We start from the raw sequence: 20,166 nt of genomic DNA on the forward strand, positions 1-20,166 counted from the left end.
TAACAGAATGAATGAAGTAGATTTACATAAACAAAATCCAGAAAGAACCCAAACACATACTCAAAAACAATACAATGACACGTTCATACACTCATTCACGCAACATGAGGGGAAGTATCCCCGTTATATAAAACGTGATCGTGCCCGGTCCGCGGCGTGCGGCCGAACAATCGTCCTGTAGGCTACGATAGGACGTGGCGGCGAGACCTCTGACGGCCGCAGGACAACGCCGTAGTGGCACGCAGCAGCAGCAGATACGGACGGTAAACAGTAATACCAAAGCAGCAGCAGCCCAATGAGGTGGTTATAATAACACCTAATTGGAGGAAACACCGTTAGCATTGGCTAAGTATGTAAAAGATTGATGAGGTTACATGTTAAAATATAGGCTACATACCTTTTTAGTAACAAAATGGCACTCACACACTCACGAGAGGAGGGAAGGAAAACGGACGCCCGGCATCCGCCAGCATTACCCCCGACGAACGATCACAGCGGCGCACGCACACAGGAAGAGGGAGCACGGAGCAGCACACAATCACCCTACAACGCAACAATATGCCTTGAGCATCATTATCAAAACAAGACAAGCAGCGAGGTGAAGCAGCGTGTGGCCATACCTGTCGGGCACACAACCTCCGACCCGGGAAATGACGCAGGTGACAATGGAAGCGCAGAGGAAGAACCGGTGGGCGGACTACCGCTTTTGTACCGGCGCACCCCGATGCATAGCGGAAGTGAGGAACGGAAACCATAGTAACCAATGTAAACAAAAAGAACGAGAGGGAAAACAAGACAAAATGCTCATCCTGCTACACACGCATTACATGGTGCAAGGAGGGAACAAAGCCGAATAGGCTTGTACAAAGCTCCACCCCTTTCAACAATCACACGTAATAGTTTGAGGCTGTCAAATAACCAAAAGAGGATATCAAGTACAGAGAAAAATCAGGAGACAACATACAGAAGTCATTCAAAATGGATGAAAAAAAAAAAAAACGTGGCAAATGGGTCTACGATAAAAATGATAAATAATATGCTAAATGAAAAGAAAATGAAGCAGGCAGTGATAAACTAGTGATTCATGCCAGGAGAAGATGTTTTTTTAGCTGTTTTTTAAAGACAGAGTGGGAAGCTATAGCTCTTAATGAGGTAGGTAAACCATTCCATAGTATGGGGCCTCTATAAGACAAATTAAATTGGTGATGAGATGAACGGGTGAAGGGTACAAATAAATTATTGTTGTGACTGTATCTAGTGCGATGAAAGTGTATGTCTAGTAGCCGGGTAAAGAAAGTTTGAAGAGAGGCCGGGAGATCTTGGGTACTGTAAATAAACTTGTGAATAAACAAACAAATCTGGTAAGTATTCAGTTTGGAAATAGGTAGAATAGAGAAGTTAATAAAAAGTGGTGCTGATGGAGCATATCTGTTTGAATGGGAAATTAATCTTAAGAACCTCTTTTGAATAATAAATAATTTTGTGAGATGAGTTTGATATGAAGCAGCCCAGACCATGTTACAGTAGTTTAAATATGGAAACAAAAAACTGTAATAAAGAGTTAGATGAGCAGAGGGATGGATTAGAGGACAAACTTTTCTTAATATATCCATCATCTTTGTGGACCTTTTGCAGACAAGGTCTATATGGTTTGTCCATTTCATTTGTCTTTCATCTACCAGTACACCCAGGAATTTTGTTGCTTTTACTTGTGTGATTTCTGCTCCATTGATAAATATTTTTGCCAACTCTTTGGGGTAAGACTTATTTGTGCTGCAAAAGACCAAGAAGTTACATTTCTTCACATTTAACGACAGCTAATTAAGTTGAAACCATTTAGAAATAACAGATAATTCGTCATTCACACTGTCAATCAGATATTTGAAATCATTATGGGTTGCTATAAGGTTAGTATCATCAGCAAATAATATAGGAAGAGTCATTTATATAAATCAGAAATAATAACGGGCCCAGAGTAGATCCCTGTGGCACCCCATGTATAATTTTGGACTTGGTAGAAATATAACCATTTAGTGACACATATTGTTTTCTGTTATACAAGTAATTTGAGAACCAGCTCAGGGCAATATCCTTAATCCCATATCTATTTAATTTGTCAATCAAAACACTATGATTGACAGTGTCAAATGCTTTGCTTAAGTCCAGGAAGATCCCAATGGCAAACTTTCTATTATCCATGGCAGATGAAGTTATATTAGTTAGCTGGAGTAACGCATGCTCTGTTGAGTGTTTCTTGCGAAATCCATACTGGTGTTCATATAGAATGTTGTTCTCATTTAAGTGCTTGGATAATCCAGTGAAAACCAATTTCTCTAATATTTTAGATGTACAAGGCAGGATGGAAATAGGTTGATAATTTCCAAAGTTGTCCGTCATACCTGTCTTAAAGATGGGAATGACTTTGGCGATTTTTAAATCTTGGGGAATAACCCCAGAGTTGAGTGAGAGAGTGAGAATATGGGTTATAGGCTAGACTAAGTAATCGGCAGTTTCTTTAATCAAGATGCTCTTAATACCATCAGTATTCCTTAGTTCCATGATGGTATCAAGAACCTCTTGTGTGGTTGGAGGACTAAAGTTACTGAGAGAGGGATATTGCCCCCTAATCAAGTGACAAGGGTTCTCATTAATATGCAATATACTGGAAGCCAGGTCAGAACTAATATTAATGAAGAAATTGTTAAAGCCGTCATTTCGTTTGGTTTTGATTAGACCCTCTCTTTCCCATGCATCCCTGCAGGTACAGATACTGCTAATTGCTAACTTCACTCACAACTTAATGAAGATCAACAAAAACTAAGATGCTAAGTAACCATAGCTAGCTAATACGTTAGCAAACAAGGACAGTTGAATATTAAATATAAGTGATTATGTTTTCGCTTGGTAGCTATCCCCCCCCCCCCCTCAGACTTCAATTTACCTGCTCCCTGTGTAGCAGCAGTCAGGTTCAGAACTGAAGTATGTTATCTGAAGACCTTAAGAACACACAACATTCAGTAGGCCTCCTGCGCAATTGTACCAACTTCAACTAATGCAGATATTAGATAACACAATATAGGGATAATAATATGACTATTTTCTATATTCAGTGACCATTTGATGTACAATACGTGTAGACCATGGTGTCATAGTGTGCTTTGACTGCATCAGTTTCACCCTGAACTCAATAGCATCAGCTGTAAATCCTACATGAAATAGAGCATTAGTTATGTATCATAACTCCCAATCTGTCAGTATAGGCGCAGCCCTCTATGACCCAGGCCCCCTGAAAGGAAGGGTAGGTTTGGGTACAGAACTCAGGTCCTGACAATGTTCCATAGATGAGGACCTGAGAGATGGGGCTGTACAGTTACTGTGCTGTATTTAATGTGTAATTCATGGTACTGATCGGGATCAAAAAACGATTTGTCTCTCGCCTGGGAAAAGACACAGAGCTGGGTCTGACCTGAAAGGATGCAGTTCTCAGCCACATCCATGGCTCCCTGGGCACGGATCAGGGACTGTTAGGCAAAACCTCTGTCCTTCCAGCCCAGTCTCATGGTGGTCCACCAGAAGGGGCATGACTTAGTCTCTCTATTTCGTTGTTTTTAGAGACCAAAAACTCAGCTGGAAGAGAGTGAATATAACACAGCCCAGGAATGAATCCTATCTTTGCAAAATGTATGATGTTCAGTTTTTGACAGAACTGTCAGAAAGACCATCGATAATCTTTTTAAGGCTGTAGATGGTAGTGGTGTCATGACCACCCTGCAGTGCATGTTTCTCTCCATTTCAGTGTTTTCGCTCTAAACATGGCCAGTAGACTTTTTACTTGAGATTATGCTGCCTGTATGTCTTTTTTAAGCAGGCTGAGTATAATCCGGTCAATGTCATGAGTAAGAACAAGTGCAAATGAGTCACATGTCTGCAGCCTACAGGAGGATTGCACTGACATGGCACTGCAGCAAAGCCAAGAACGGTAACAAATGTGAGCGTCACTGTTGGTTTGACATCATGCAGACTTGAGTTCAGCTGACACACACACACACACACACACACACACACACACACACACACAGAAAACATCTTTGTAAACAGCACATGTATACTATGTGCCAAATGTTGGATTAATGCAGGTTTGTATGCTGATGATGTATGCAGATGCCAAGCCTGTATGTGCAGACATTTCTGTGCATGCATGCTCAGTGCACATCTGTGTGTGTGTGCACTCTCTGCCATCCCCCATCTGATCTCTTCTGACCTTGTTTAACCTGAAATCCAATCAGATTTGTGCAGAGACCCAAGACCCAGTCAGACATGTCAGCTTCAGCTGGCCAAAGAATTCACCGCCAGATGTTCACTGTGGCATCTGTCATGGTACTTAAACCGTCACTGTTTCCTTCCCATCCTGTCTCTCTTTCTGTTTGCCACTGTCCACTATCATCCATCCTTTTTCCTTATGTATTTAAGTATACTACTCTAGAGAAAAGATGTAATTTAATTTTGGAACATTCAGATTACTCAGTGCAGAGTAGCCAATGGGCTTTTCTATAGAGTAGTGCGATGTCTATTTCTTTGGCTGTATTGTTAGGTTTTCATTTCCCTAGATGGCGCTCCTTATTTTGCAATGGTGTAGTTGTTCATGCCATCTGTGCTCTTCTTCTGTAGGCATTCATAACTTTTTTTGTATTTTACTACAAGGGGGTTCTCTTATATGGGGGAAGTTCCTGGCATAGGGCCCTAGTTTCGTGGCGCAGCGAAGGGTGGCGCAGGGTGGCGGAGCCAGCGCAATGCAAGTTTCGACGAGCACACCCTTGTGCACGGTCAGTTTGGCAGTTTGGTGGATCGCCTGCGCCAAGATGGGTGTGGCGGCGCAGCAGGGGGAGGCGTCACATGTTCAGCTTGGTGCAGCGGAAGTTTCATGGCAAAAAGCCTCGCCGAGACTGCGCCAGAAGCCTGCCAGCTCCAACCTGGTCTACTCTTGGTGCAAGCTCGTGCAGGCACCGGGTTCTCGCCACCATTATGTCTACTGCTGTGTGCCCTGACCCTGTTTTGTGATAGACATGCCTAAAATGTGCCTACAATTTCTATAGTGATATAATATCGGCATTATAATTATTATGACTATGATGATTTTTCATAATATTTTTGGTGCCCCCTCAGCACTTGGTGCCCTACGCACAGCGCGTTATGCGCGTGGTGGGAGCGGCGGCGCTGCTTCTGTCATTGGGTTGTCAAGTGATGAAACTTGCACTGAACCTCGCCTTGGTAAGGGGAGGAGCTCATTTGATTGGTGAAGATCTGAATCGCCTTGTCTCATCCTCGTCTCCCACTCACGCCTTCTCTCCTCCCTCTTTCCCACTTTCAGGGGTAGGTGTGATGGGAGGAGTGCCTGCGCCAGACTGCACCGTGGACGAAACTTGCAAAGTCCAGGCGGACACACACCGGGCCCTAGTTTCGTGGCAAAGCGCAGGGCGGCGGAGGGTGGCGGAGCCGGCGTGATGCAAGTTTCGACCCGCGCAGCCTTGCGCACGGTCAGTTTGGCAGTTTGGTGGATCGCCTGCGGCAAGATGGGTGTGGCGGCGCAGCAGGGGGAGGCGTCACAGATTCAGCTTGGTGCAGCGGAAGTTTTGTGGTAAAAAGCAGGTTTCCACAGTTCCAGGCACATTTAAATGCAATAAATAATCACAACAAACACTATTTAATGCAACTAATTGAATCAAAACGTGAATTTATATCTATATAGATTGTCCCGTCACATCTGACGTCAGATCAAAGGCGGATTGCACGCGTAACGGAAACTCAGCCTCTCGGACCAAAACATCTCCCTCTCTCTCTCCTGTTTTTTATAATATCGGCATTGTTATCATTATGATACGCACGCACAGCGTGTGATGCGTGTGGTGGGAGCGCCGGCGCTGCTTCTGTCATCGGGTTGTCATGTGACGGAACTTGCACTGAACCTCCCCTAACGCATTAAAGGTGAGGAGAGGAGCTCATTTGACACTCATTGGAGAATAGCACTGTGTGTCAGTGGGATAGACTTGTTGTTTATAGGCTATTTGTATCTTGAGGGTTACTGACACGAGAATCCCAAAGATTACTAAGACTTGAATAATGTCTGTAACTATGTATTGAAACCATCAGAGACAAGGATCCAAAAATGGCCAAAAACAAGAAAAAATATTTCACCTGCAAGTTAATTGTGCTTTTATAAGTAGATAAACCGAAAGCTAGAAAAATTTATTATTGTCTCCTGTTTGCATTGAACAGATGAAGAGTGTTGAGGTAGACTGGAAAAGCAGTATGACATGCAATGGTTTCAATTGGGAACCAAGGACATTGCACATACATGGCATGCACATCCACCATGGGACCTTATTTTAGAAAAAAAATATGTACGGTGGTCAACGTAAAGAGACAAGTCATATGTTGAGCAGGTTGAAAGACACTGAAGGGGTGTGACTAAACCTTGAGGAGTATTTAACTTGGTTTCAGCTGGTTTACTGGATGCTGATGCTGATAGTCATTTAATATTTACATATATTTATACCGTTTTTAAATGTTTTTGAGCATGAAAATTTGTGATCAGCAAATGCCATGGAAATGTATGAGCCCAAGATACACATTTTAGTTATGATTCAATTGCAATAAACAGATAAAAGGGATGCTGAAATAACTATGTATTGTGCTAATGTAATCAAACTCCTCTGTGCGAAAAATAAAAAAGCCATTGAGACGCAACATTTTTATCTACTTTTTATTTCAAAAACAATAAACCTTCATCTCAATTGTTGTGGACAGGTTACCAATAAATCATCTGTTGCCTCATAAAAATGAAATGTCTCACTTTGATCACCGTATATTTAATAAAAATAAACATTATTGGAGGTGATTAACAACAACAATGGTAAGATGTGCCTTATCTTCATCAAAATATTGTTATATTAATATACAACAACTTGTACGTCATTAACACTACTTTGAGAACAAAAGTAAGTGTGTGTGCGTTTAGGAGGACATGGCATACATCAGACTAACACACTGGATGAACAGTAGTTCTGTATAATGAAGATGCCTCACACGGCTACAGAAAATCACGGAAATTATCATGCTGATCAAATCGCCCCCCTTCCAAAGAAAAACATGTCAGCAGTAGGACTCACAATGAAGTGATCTGTGTTGTCAGGTGAACAGAATTCACAGTGGAAATGCTGCAAAAGAAACGTGGCTGTGGAGTTTGAGGAGGGCCGTGCATGAAGCAGGTGGAGAGCAGCCTGGAGGCTTCACGAGGCTTCACGCTGTATCAGCATCCAAGCACATTTGTCTTCTCCACCCTTGAGTCTGAGGATCGTCCATCTCCTCTTCAGGCCAAACTCATCTGTCTTTTTTTGCAATGCTTTCACTCCCTGCAGTGATTTGATGCAACGGCATACATCGCTTTAATGAGACCCTTTCTCTCCTGGACTGCTGCTTTTTTTTTTGGTATAGAAAGTGAGAATGTTGCAGGTCGACATCATTTTGGTTGAAGTCTCTTCAGTGGGATAACAGGAAGGGAAGGAGTTTATGCAGGAAGAGTAGAGTGATGCAGCGGAGGGGGTCCATGTTGCTCATCACACTGCAACCTGAAAGAAAGAGAGTGTTCTGTCATGCATACATTCTGATATTCAGCAGATATATGCAATACCAGATATATGCAAAAATAAATATTACAGCTATATAAGCATTCATATACCCTATTTCATTGTGCAATGATGCATATGTATATTGTTTGCATTTCATTTTTTACCACTTTTTATATTTTTATTGTTGCCTACTGATCTATATTTGTTCTGCTCTGTTGCCTGTTGCATTATCCTTTTTGCTGCTGTAACAGTGTACATTTCCCCGCCAAGGGAGTAATTCTATTCTTTCTTTTCTTAAAATAAAACATCACCATCTACATAGAATGAATAGTAGATTCAATCAAAAGTGGCAGAAATGAGGAGACTACTGTTCCCTGTCGGGGGCCTGTAGCGGCTCCGGACAGATAACCTTTAGTTAGCGGTTAGTTGCAGCAGCTCGCATTCAGCCAGTGCAAACCGGAACACTGGGAGTCACAGCAGGCTGGTAGAGTGCTGGGTCAGACCTGCGTAACAGTGTGCTGATCTGGAAGGATCAGAGGTTTGCGAGGGCTAACCTCTGGCTGCTACACAGTCGCTAACTGAAGGTTTGTCTCCCGGAACATCCCCCATCCCACCCCTCTCAAAATGTAGTCCTGGAGACACATACTGTAGCAGGACAAAGTGAATGAAGGCTTGGATAATTGGCAATTTAGATTGCATGGAGGTCATATAGAGGTAAAATGGAGCATGTGGTCACATCTTACACACATTTAACACTTTTAAATGGAAACAACAAATAGAGTTACACACAAACACAAAGCTAATGCAGAAAAGGATTGGAGCAGCTGCCAGGCCCAATTCTGACGCTTTTACTGCAATATTACTGTTGGGTAAGAGACATATGATATATTGTTGAGATACTTGTATTCATGGAAGAAACATTCAGCCCCTTGGTTTTCTTTGTCAAAGAATTCTCTGTCTGGTGTATTAGAATTTCAAACTTGATACCGATACCCAGGCACGTGTTCGGGTGATTTTCACAGACGTTATTGAGAGTAAAATATTTTTTGGGTAGACTTTACATGGCAGGGACAGGTAAAGTGCAAATTACTTCATGGGACAGGGCTCACATGTTCCAGGAAGGGATGGACCGAAGAACAATTCCCTTGCTCCATCATTTTTATTTTTAGGACTTTTTATTTTGGTAACGAGTCCCTAATTTTTTATATCCCATGATACCTTTTTTGGTTTTATGAGACATTGTATAGGGGGAAATAAAAGAAGAGTACTTCAAATTGCCATGTATTGTTGTACTTTAATATATTTTGATGATAAGTATTTTTTATCAGGTATATTATATCGGGTAAAATATATCCAATGTTTGTGATGGTGTAAGTGTAACGTTAGTGTTCTAGGGTTAGAAAGATTAGAACGATGCAAACAATAACACTTTTAAAAACTTGCCAGACGTAGTAACTGTAGGGTATATACAGTATATATGACAAATATGTGCAAATTCTCTGATTGTTTGCAAGTGTATGTCGGCACTCTTCAAAGTGAGACTGACTGATCTAATTTCTTTTCTGCGCTGCTATCCATCCACATATTTTATGGAGCCAATCCCAGCTGGCGTTGGATGAAGGCCAGATAGACCTTAAATTAGGTAGACTGTGGACCGGGTAGACCCTGAATCGGGTAAACCATGGAGTGGGTAGATCCTGAATTGAGTAGACCTTGGACTGGGTAGACCCTGAATTGGGTAAACCATGGTCTGGGTAGACCCTGAATTGGGTAGACCGTGGACCTGGTAGACCCTGAATCAGGTAAACCATGGTCTGGGTAGACCCTGAATTGGGTAGACCGAGGACCGGGTAGACCCTGAATTGAGTAGACCGTGAACTAGGTAGACCCTGAATTGGGTAGACCTTGGACCGGGTAGATCCTGGACCGGTTTCCAGTCTGTCACGGAGCTAACACATGAAGACACACTGAGACAACCATTCACACTCTGTCACACACTCGTGTTCATTTTTGGTTCATTCTCACCGCTCTCGCAGCGTTGCAGCTGACACACTGCAAACAGCAGAACAGTGCAAGGCTAGCTGGCCAACACAGTCAAGCATTTAGCAGCTAAAGAGCTTATCAGTAACCACGACTAAGCAAGTCCACCAAACTTCAGATGAAAATGAGAATATGACACCTGGCAGCTTATCTGTGCCCGCTGCCAACCACCATCACCTCCTCCCTCCCATATTAATTGTTTCTGCCACTCAGTCAGATGCCATTACAGAAAGTGTCAGAAGCCTGCTTTTTTTTCCCTCACCGCATTGGTTGTTATTAGTGAGGATAAGGCAATGAGTCCAAAGACAGCATCTTTCAATTTTGCCACACTTCTTAACCTTCATGTTGTCAGATGCTTAAGCACACTAACTTGGAGGAAAAAACTGCCCAAGATGGATTCCTCCGCGTTCTAAAAGTCAGCAAGCCTTCACAGCTTAAACTGTATTTGATAACAGACAGCAGTAGCCTTCCTGGCTGACAGCTCCCACCACTGTAATATGTGTGTATGTGTGTCAATAAAGAAAATTACTTTTAGCTGAGCCTGAACAACAGAGTGTTTTTCCAAATAATGTATTTATTATTAGAGCCCAAGTCAGCTGATTTAGTCTGATATTATCCTATGACAGATATATAGATAGACACATATGCTGGCCCATTTGCACAGTTAAAAAAACACAGAATAAAAAGGATTTAACATATAAAGTGCTGTAAGATTAATTCAGAAATGGTTTCATTACATAACTTTTTTTATGTAATGGTTTTTAGTCACTGCATGTCCCGAACACCAATTCAATGTCCTCACAGCAAGAGAAATCATAAAAATACTTTTGACCAGGCTATGGTTGAACCTCCTCATTCTCGTTACTAAACTGTGCCCAGAAAGCCTTTTTTATTCTTTCACAGTTTTCACATCGCAGATGACGAACAAAGACATTGAAACACAAATTTCACTCTAACTGTGCTCGGGAGAGAATGATCTATTTCTCACATTTGTATGTGTTCTGAAGAAAACACATCACTTGAAATGTTTAGTGTTTACAAAAATTAAACATAATGCTAAGAAAAAACAGGAATATGACGACTTCATGTATGGCTGAACCATTTCTTCAGACAGAAAGTTTCACTGCAAACAAAGTTCTGAGGGATTGGCTATTATGGGATTTAATATGTATGGATAAAATGTGACACATACAGAAAAATACAAAAGCAGGCAGAAAAACTAAATAAACACCAGCGACCACAAACTCTTGCTCCGAGAGACAAAGATCTGTGTGATCGACGTTAGTGATTTCTGAAGCCTTTACCAATGTCAACGATATTTGACTCTTTTTCTAATTCATGTGTACAATTATTAATAGTAATTTTTAGTATAGTATTTTTATTTATATAACATCCATCCATCCATCCATTTTCTACCGCTTATCCTGTATTTTAGGGTCACGGGGGGGCTGGAGCCAATCCCAGCTGTCATTGGGCGAAGGCAGGGTACACCCTGGACAGGACGCGAGTCTATCGCAGGGCCGACATGTAGAGACAGACAACAATTCACACTCACATTCACACCTACGGGCAATTTAGAGTCATCTATCAACCTATCCCCATCCTGCATGTCTTTGGACTGTGGGAGGAAGACGGAGAACCCGGAGAGAACCCACGCTTACACGGGGAGAACATGCAAACGTAAACGCAAATGTAAGGACCCTCTTGCTGTGAGGCGAGAGTGCTACCCACTACACCAAATTAAATTTAGCATGTTTATGTTATATAAAAAGGGCTGCACGGCCCTTTTTATATAACATAAACATGCTAAATTTAATTTGCCCCGTCAGTTTCACAACGACAAAGCTTGCATATAAACTCCATTTGCGTGAAACCCAGGCATGCACAAACCGTCACAATTGTAAATACGGATGCACCGATACCAGCAACGGTAGATCAAAAATTCACAAAATGATCTATGAATGAATCTATCTACTCTCCTCTCTCACCTGGATTAACAAGCCGGTCCAACTGTCTGTCTGTAAGCTCACCTGTTTCACTACAGATACATTCACCTCACTCACTCAAATCAATTCATCAATACATTAGATTACACACACTTGTTTTCTTCCCATAGAGCCGACATGAAAATGATTTCTGTTCAGTAGATGCTGGTGGCTGAGAGAGAGACATGTTTATGACACAATGACATTATGTTCCCTAAACTGTCGTATCAATATGTTCAATGAACTTCCCCTTTAGTACAACAGAGGATCTCAGGAACTCAGTGCCTCCGTACACAAGCAGACAGCTTGCTGCGTGGGTTCATTTCATACAGCAACTCAGCATTGTTCCTCCTTGCAATTTGCAGCAATGTCATTTACTCTGGCAGCAGGACACGGGGTTCATCACCGTCACCGCCGTCGCGTTCAGCTACAACAATGCCTCCTGTACCGTCACACATTTCGGTAACTCCCACACTATATATTCACTTTTTTTCATATGTATAAACTGTTTATATGTTACTCACAAATTCATGATTTGTTTTCTTGTAAATTTTCCACTTTAATCTCAGAGAATATCAGATTTTATTTTCTCAAAAATGTACCTCTTTAATCTTAGAGTTTTTTTCTTTCAATATTTGTACTTGAATATGGTATTTGGGCTGAATATTTTTTGAAATGCTCTAAACATCTAGTCGACTGAAAACGCAATTGGATAATAGTAACTATAGTCACGATTGAAAAAGCTGTCTAGCGTGCTATCATGGTAGCGAAGTGAAAAATAGAGCCTGATTTTAAAAACTATATATACAGATGTTTATTTTTTCAAATATTTTTTATATCCTTTATCTATACTTGGAGATCTTATGATTTTTCATCATTTTATTTAAGATTATTTGATTGTTTTTCACTAAGAAAAGATGTGTGCCATCTGTAATGCATGTTACATGTTAAAATGTAAAGTGATTCCAGTAAATCAATTGCAATTTCAAGCGTTTTAATCATTTTGATGATTATTGGCATAATATTGTAAATGGCAATTACTCTGGCAGGATGATGTTGACATGGAAGTCTTATATAGTCCCATGCTTATTACGCTCACATATAATCTGGATTAAGGTCCTCTATGAGGGAACATCAGGGATGCCCGCTTCAGAAACACCTCCTGGCAAAGTACTTCGGGCAAAACAGCTGATCAGCCTGTGGAGCGCGGGGGGGACGTGGAGCTCTCTGAAAGGAGCCGTTTCATCGGAAACCAGAGTGTTTCTACCGATATTACATTATATTCCCCTTAGAATAATGGGGATAAATAAAGTATCTGTATTGTGCTGCCGATTCTCTTTCTCTTATTCCAACATGTACATCAGGGGTGTCCAATCTTATCCAAGAAGGGCCGGTGTGGGTCTACGTTTTTTAGCCCAGCTATACCTCACCTGATCCAACTCATCCAGGTCTCAATTGGTTAGTTAATTAGTGTCTGAGTGCTGGGCTAAAACAAAAACCTGCACCCACACCAGCCCTTCTTGGGTAAGATTGGACACCCCTGATGTACATGTACAACATGTATGCACATGTAGAAGTCTTCCTAATGATAACTGATCCATATAATGGAGCACAGTGGTCCACTTTCCTGACCATACTCCATAAATCAACACTATGTGACCTCTTCCCTGATGAGTTGAGTGACTCTTGTAGTGTCTTGTGTGATCGGGCCCTTGTTGAGGCCCCCTCATTTTCTCAGTTGGTTGCATCAGCACATGATTTGGTCCTTTTTTGTACAGTGTGGTATCAATCAATAGAGGAAAGTAACTAAGTACAACTGTACTTGAGTACAATTTTGATGCTACTTTCTTCTCCACTACATTTCAGAGGGAAAGATTGTAGTTTCTACAATATTATCTTATTATCATATGAATTTAATAGAATTAAACCACCTAACAGTAAATGTATACAATTAGCTCTATTGCAGGTAGCAACAACCTTAATATGCATCTTATATAATAGTGCAGCAATAATAATAATAATAATCTAATATTACAAGATATAATAATGTAACAACTAAAGAGCCTGTTGCAGTGTGACTATGTCGATAGGCCAGAGCTAGATGGGTCAGACTATTTTAATTGAAGTGCAATTCATTCACATGAATTATTCATTATTTTGTCTAAAAAGACCTGAAGCCCACCATTCTTCTCCCCTTCCACAAACTATTGTGCAAGTGCTCCATCGCTGCATGCATCCAGGATATGACCTTTAATAACCTCTGACAAGACCATCATTCAGAAACATAACGCCAACACATGGAAGTATTAATGTTGGAATCAACAGTGTACTGACACTTGATACCATAACTTGAAGAAGAATGATGATATGAACATGTTATGATAATGATCCTGGCCAGAATAATTGTAATTCATGATATTATCCTGGGGCTGCACAGTGGTGTAGTGGGTAGCACTGTCGCCTCACATCGAGAGGCTCCCAGGTTTGATTCCTGTGTCGTGTTGTGTTCTGTGTGGAGTTTGCATGTTCTCCCCGTGTCAGCGTGGGTTCTCACCAGGTTCTCCGGCTTCCTCCCAAAGTCCAAAGACATGCAGGATGGGGATAGGTTCATTGATGACTCTAAATTGCCCGTAGGTGTGAATGTGAGCGTGAATGGTTGTCTGTCTCTACATGTCAGCCCTGTGATAGACTGGCAACCTGTCCAGGGTGAACCCTGCCTTCGCCCAATGACAGCTGGGATCGGCTGTCATTGGCCTGTAGTCCAGAGGATCTGGATTGAGACTAGGGATGCAAACAATTAATCGATTATCGATTAATTGTCGATAAGAAATTACTCGATTAAAAGAAATTAATTGCAATTAATTGCGTTTTGAACACGTAATTCCCCGCCAGTCCGCGTGAGGGCGCTCTTGGCGCCAGGCGTACTTGACGCACATGCGCGAACACAAGCGAAGCAGGGCACTGACGACAACAACAAGACAAACGGGAAGTGGTGTTTCCCACACATTATGGCGCACCGCCATAGTCTAATTTCGGCCGCCATAGTCTTCGCCCAAAATTATTTTATCAAGGCAAATGGACTTAACTAGCGGCTCTAATGATAGGTCTAAACAGGAGGGCAGCAGCGCGTATTATAAGGAGAAATCCTCGCGGCTGATCTGGCTCATCAACGTTCTGTTTTCCCCCGTTGCCATGGCGAGGCGTCCCCCGCGCCGACGCCCCCTCAGTTGGCCAGTTTGACGGCGCGTATAGCCCCGTTCACATACGTCGCTATTCGCCCGTCACTCGCTTTCTCGCTGAATTCTACTCGCTGGCAAAAATAAATAAATAACTGCCGCCGACGGCTAGTTTCAAGCGGCAACTCTCTGTGGAACTCTCTGTTGACGTCAACTGTCAATCATCTCTATTCTACATTCCGATTGGTACTCGCTTCACTCGCATCGCAGAAAGTTAAAGTTATTTTCTCTCCGTCCCCGCCCACATCGCATCGCCTGTCCTGGCCACATTCCTAGAACACATTCACATTCATTGACAGCTGTCGCTCAGAGATGGGCGAGTGGCGACGTATGTGAACGAGGCTTCAGTCAAAACCAAAACACCAAGGAAGGCTGAGGAATAGTCACCCACTTATATTATTAATAATAATAGTCATAATAAACTAATAGTTTAAAGGCTCAGCACTGTGTTTTAGTCATTTTTTGTTTTCATCTTTTCTTGAATGCTTAAACTCCTCAACCCCATTTAGTATGTCAACATTTGGATCAGAACCAGCAGTTTGTAAGAGATTGGTCAGGAAACGATGTCATATTTTGGTTCTCAAAATTCCCCAAATTATAAGCAGTAGACAATGGATGGATGGATGGAAATTCCCCAAATTGATGCATTAAAATGAAATTATTCAAAATATGATTTGCGTTAGCATTTTAAGTTACGTATACAGTAGATAGAACCTATTCAGAGGGAAATTCAGCTTCTCAGAAGAATTGCCGCTTATCAATTAATCGATCATCGATCGATAAGATGAAACAACTATCGATTAATGAATTACTCGATAATTTGCATCCCTAATTGAGACTTCAATGAGTGTTAATTATTCAGAAGCAGGCTTCATGGAACAGCACTGCGGCAGCTAGAAGAGCCATGGGGAGGTTGATTAAGACTCTCCACCCTCCTACATCGAATCTTTTCAGTTAGTGATAATGTAACAAGCTCTTATACATTATGTACATGTATGTCATTGACTTCAGTGTTGTCTTGCTATTGTTTGGCTTCCTGTTGTACATATGCATCGTATCTTCTGCATTTATCTGTCAGTCAAAACACGTACGTAATAGTAATAGTTATGATTATTATTATTATCATTATTTTCCCCATATGATATGAGAAAAATCTGTGATGGGTGAAAACATTGTTCAATATTGCGATGAACAATCAACAACGCCATAACAACACGGAGAGAAACAGTTACTAAGAAACAGAGGAGCTGTGTTCATCCCTACTACCACCACTAGGGGGCACTGTGGCTCTGTGCCATCTCCACCCTCCCTCCAACCCTCACTCACCGGCCCCAAGCTGCTGCCGGAGGATGGATGCGTTCCCTGGTGAGGCTGACGACCTGGCCACCGAGGCGGAGATGGTGGTGCTGGTGGAGATGGACGGGAGGAGGCCGGGCTGGGCCTGCTGAGGCCCCCGGTGCTTCCCCTGCCCTGACCTCTGACCTCCCATGGGCTCTGAGGTGGCCCTCCCTGCTCCACCCCCTCCCAGCACGGTGTTGGTATTCCTCAGGGGCCAACGGTTCTGGATGTGGGACACGGCCTCCTCGGCCACCATGCCGTCGCCCAGCGCCACACGCAGCACGGCGCGAACGGTAAATTCCTGAGTCTCGTCGGCCCAAAGGTCAGACACGCGACACTCGTACACACCCTCGTCTTCCTTCTTCACCTTGGAAAGGCTCAGGCGGTGGGAGATGGCGTTGCCCTGAACACGCACAGTCTGGAAGCGAGGAAGAAGGAAAGACTGAAATGTGGCAATGGCATGAATCATCAGGTAAACGGTGATTAATGTGGTTAAGGTTAATCATCATTTTGGTGGCATCAACAACTCATGATTTAGTTCTTATAGTCTTATTCCTAATAAGACATTTTAAAAGCTAAGCTAAATCTGCCACAGCGTGTTTACACTGACACTCAAGGTCTGAAAACAGTCAGACTGCTTTACGTCAGTAGATTCATGCAAGTTCAAACATTTCAACAGCAAGAAATTTGAGATTCTCCTCCTGTGTGTGTGTGGATGTACGTATATAAACTAGAGACTGTCTGTGGTCCAAACAACAAGCTCTCTGCCCTATTTATGTCTAGATGACCTTATTTGGAGTGTTGACGGAGCAGCTACAATGTTAGCATAGCCTAGCACCCATCAACCAGACTGCATTCAGAAAACAAGTATTTTAAAAGTAGTCAGCTTATTGTCATGCAAACAGACCTAACAAAGCATGACTTCACACTTTTTACTGATCACCATCATTATTATTTCAGCATCCTTTTATTTGTTTATTGCTATTAAATCTCAGCTAAATAGTTTATTCTGGGTTCCTCCAGCTGTGGTAAACCAGCCCACGTGGGTCTTGCTAGATCCAGTGAATCCAGTGTGGTGAAATCCACCGAGCACCTCTGGAAGATGTCATGAACCCAGACAGGACAGCGATCTGGGACTTCAACATGTACAAAGCAGCAATAGTGGTGATTTCAGCCTTGATGGAGGAAACCTGGTTGGGTTCTACATGGAGGGAAGCCCTGCCTCCTCTGGTGCATCTTGTGCAAGTGATGGGAATAAGCATCAATGATCCTGCCAAATGTGTGTGAGTGACGCAAAAACTTCACTCCACGTTTGGCGTAACACACGAGTGAGTGTCAAGTGTTCATGGACACACAATGTTACACCTCATCTACCATATCAGGTAGTTGTCTCCTCGCCAAGTGATCTAATGTCAACATCATCATTAATCAAAAAGGAGAGTGAACACTTACACTGATCTTGGTGGCTTCTCTCGCAGCGCCCTGAAAAAGAACGCATCATCAATCACGTGAATGCAACATATTTACCATTAACAGAACAGAAGCAAGGATTTCATTTGGTGGAGAGAAGATGGTTGCGTACGTCTCTCAAAGACGCCATTGATAACCCCCCCCCCCCCCCTCCCCCTTTCTCTCTACACTTTTTAACCCTGCTGCACGTTTTAATGTGCTTAAGCTGGAGAGGAAATGCCAAAGATGTGAGGCATCCCTGACTCCTCAGAGTGAAAAGGACTGATTTGTCACGGTGGAGGAAAAATAATTCCCACCACGTTCTGCTACAATATTCTATCATGGCGGTTTTAAGCATGCAGACCTGAGAGGAATGAAGCGGTGCTGATTACCAACAAGTGCCCTTTCAGAGTCAAAGTGACGTCGCCCTTGTCCTAAGGAATGCACCGGATTATTAAAGATCAGACTAAATGTTGGCACCAAGTTGTTCATGGATTGGCTGCAGATATGTGTTTAATTAACAAATATCTGCAGTCTGTTGATTTGCATATTCATATGTGTGCAACTATGCATATTAGCAGATTATCAGCTGCCGGGTTGCTTCAAAGCTTAAAACGTGAAATGGATCACGTGTCAGACTGTCACTAAGAACAGACCTTTGGACGTGAGTAACTAGGACTGTCGCCAGGGTTACCTTGGCTCGATTGGCCGGGGCAGTGATCTGCAGCTCGTGAGGCAGTTCTTTGGGCACGTCCTCCTTCAGGTACCACCACTGGATCTCCAGAGACATGGGTGCAGGGCTGACAGCCTTGAAGGCGCAGGGCATCTCCACATCCTCACCCTCCCCCACGCTCATATCTTTAGGGACTTCAGTGAATGCAGCTTTGGTGTATGAAGTCGAATATGGGAGAGAGAGAGAGAGAGAGAGAGAGAGAGAGAGAGAGAGAGAGAGGGTCCACACAGTTCAATGAGTCGATTGTCAATGTGTGAAACAGAAGCCTAAAACGACCCAAAGTTGTCCAGCCTCCTGCCACTCACTTTCAACCTCTACCTGCTGGAGTCGTTGACTGTGATTTATTTATTAGTTTAATTAGAGCTGCAACCTGTTCAAATCACGGAGAACACAGCTGACTCATTCTATGTCTTTGTTTTTCATGTTGAACTGATTACCTTTTATTCAAATGTACAGAGAAAATGCGCAGGCTTAGTTATAACACCATCAATCCGATGTTTAATGCTGCAAACAGCTGGCATTTATTTTAAGTCTACGTCAGAAACATGTTTTCATTGCCCCGTGTGTTTCTATGAGCGGGCTCACTCACCGTCCACACAGACCACGAGAGGCGCATTGAGGATGAAGTAATAAAGGAGGCTGTATAGTCCCGTTCTCTCCATGTCACAGTGATGCTCGGCACTCAGACATCAGACGGTCATCTGACCCGCATGCATCGCGTCCTGATAACTGCCTACTCAAAGCACTCCAAATATGGGCATGGAAGCAGAAGAAGCGCAATCCAGAGGCATCAACATGTAGGCTAGAATCCAGAGGTGAGCTTGAGCACAATTAAAAATGCGCAGGAACAAGAAGAATGAGAAGAGTGACACATGAGATAAGTGACGTTAATCCGCCCGGGAGAGCGGCGGCTCCGTTATTCCCCGCGGAGCGTCGTCTGGAAGTAGAAACCCAAGTTCCCGGTCAGCGGCAGCGACCTGCTCTTCATCGTCCCCACGACGAAGGAATGCTCTCCGGGGCTCCGCCGCAACACCCATCACATAAGCGGCCCTCTGTGATGATGACTGCCGGAGGAAGAGCCGCACGTTGGTCCTTGTCCGTGTTGGTGGTCCCCCGTCTCTCCTGGTCTGGCAGCTGTCACCGACCCGGAGCCTTCCTAGGGAATGGTGCGCTGCGCGGACACACCGCGAGGACGCGCGATCACTCTCTCTCTCTCTCTCTCTCTCTCTCTCTCTCTCTCTCTCTCTCTCTCTCTGCAGTGTGCCACTGTCTTGACTTTTTCTCACCGCTGCTGGCATCCAAATAATGTTTTTTTTTTTCATACATTTTTGAAAACACACACTGAGTAAGTGACTTGCTGCAGGTCTACCTGTCAGGGCTCTACAAGGCCATCAACATAATCTACAGGCTACTCACACACCCAGTTCCAGAGGATTAATTCACATTTAATCCCCCATTTAAATCAAATGCTGCTCCATGACAACCAGCCAGACTGGTGCAGAGGACACTCGATAGAAAGTGTTTCCCCAGACATTCTTGTGACTGCTCATTTGGGCATTCATGTCCATGAAATGCAGTCTATTGGTTACAGGGACAGATTGTCCACATCCATTGTCTCACAAACACAGGACTTTCAACCGTGAGACCGGTGTTCAAGTCGCTGTGTCCGAAATCACTCCCTACTCCCTAGTGCACTATATAGGGAGTTCGCCATTTGGTAGGGGTGTCTGAATGTGTAGTGAGCATTACTATCACTGCAT

At 43.0% G+C, this 20,166-nt stretch overlaps 1 protein-coding gene across 1 annotated transcript; it reads right to left on the reverse strand.

Moving 5' to 3' along the window:
* Positions 1-6,757: 6,757 nt before the first annotated feature.
* vstm2b (V-set and transmembrane domain containing 2B) lies at positions 6,758-19,560 on the reverse strand. Its single transcript, XM_084019327.1, has 5 exons — positions 18,996-19,560; positions 18,368-18,555; positions 17,677-17,706; positions 16,213-16,642; positions 6,758-7,625 (listed from the first exon to the last, which is right to left on the reverse strand). The coding sequence occupies exons 1-5, from the start codon at positions 19,066-19,068 to the stop codon at positions 7,537-7,539; spliced, it is 810 nt and encodes a 269-aa protein (XP_083875453.1). The 5' UTR covers positions 19,069-19,560; the 3' UTR covers positions 6,758-7,536.
* Between the last annotated feature and the right edge of the window lie 606 nt (positions 19,561-20,166).

This window comes from Eutrigla gurnardus (genome assembly GCF_963514095.1).
Source record: "Eutrigla gurnardus genome assembly, chromosome: 1".
Lineage (NCBI taxonomy): Eukaryota > Metazoa > Chordata > Actinopteri > Perciformes > Triglidae > Eutrigla > Eutrigla gurnardus.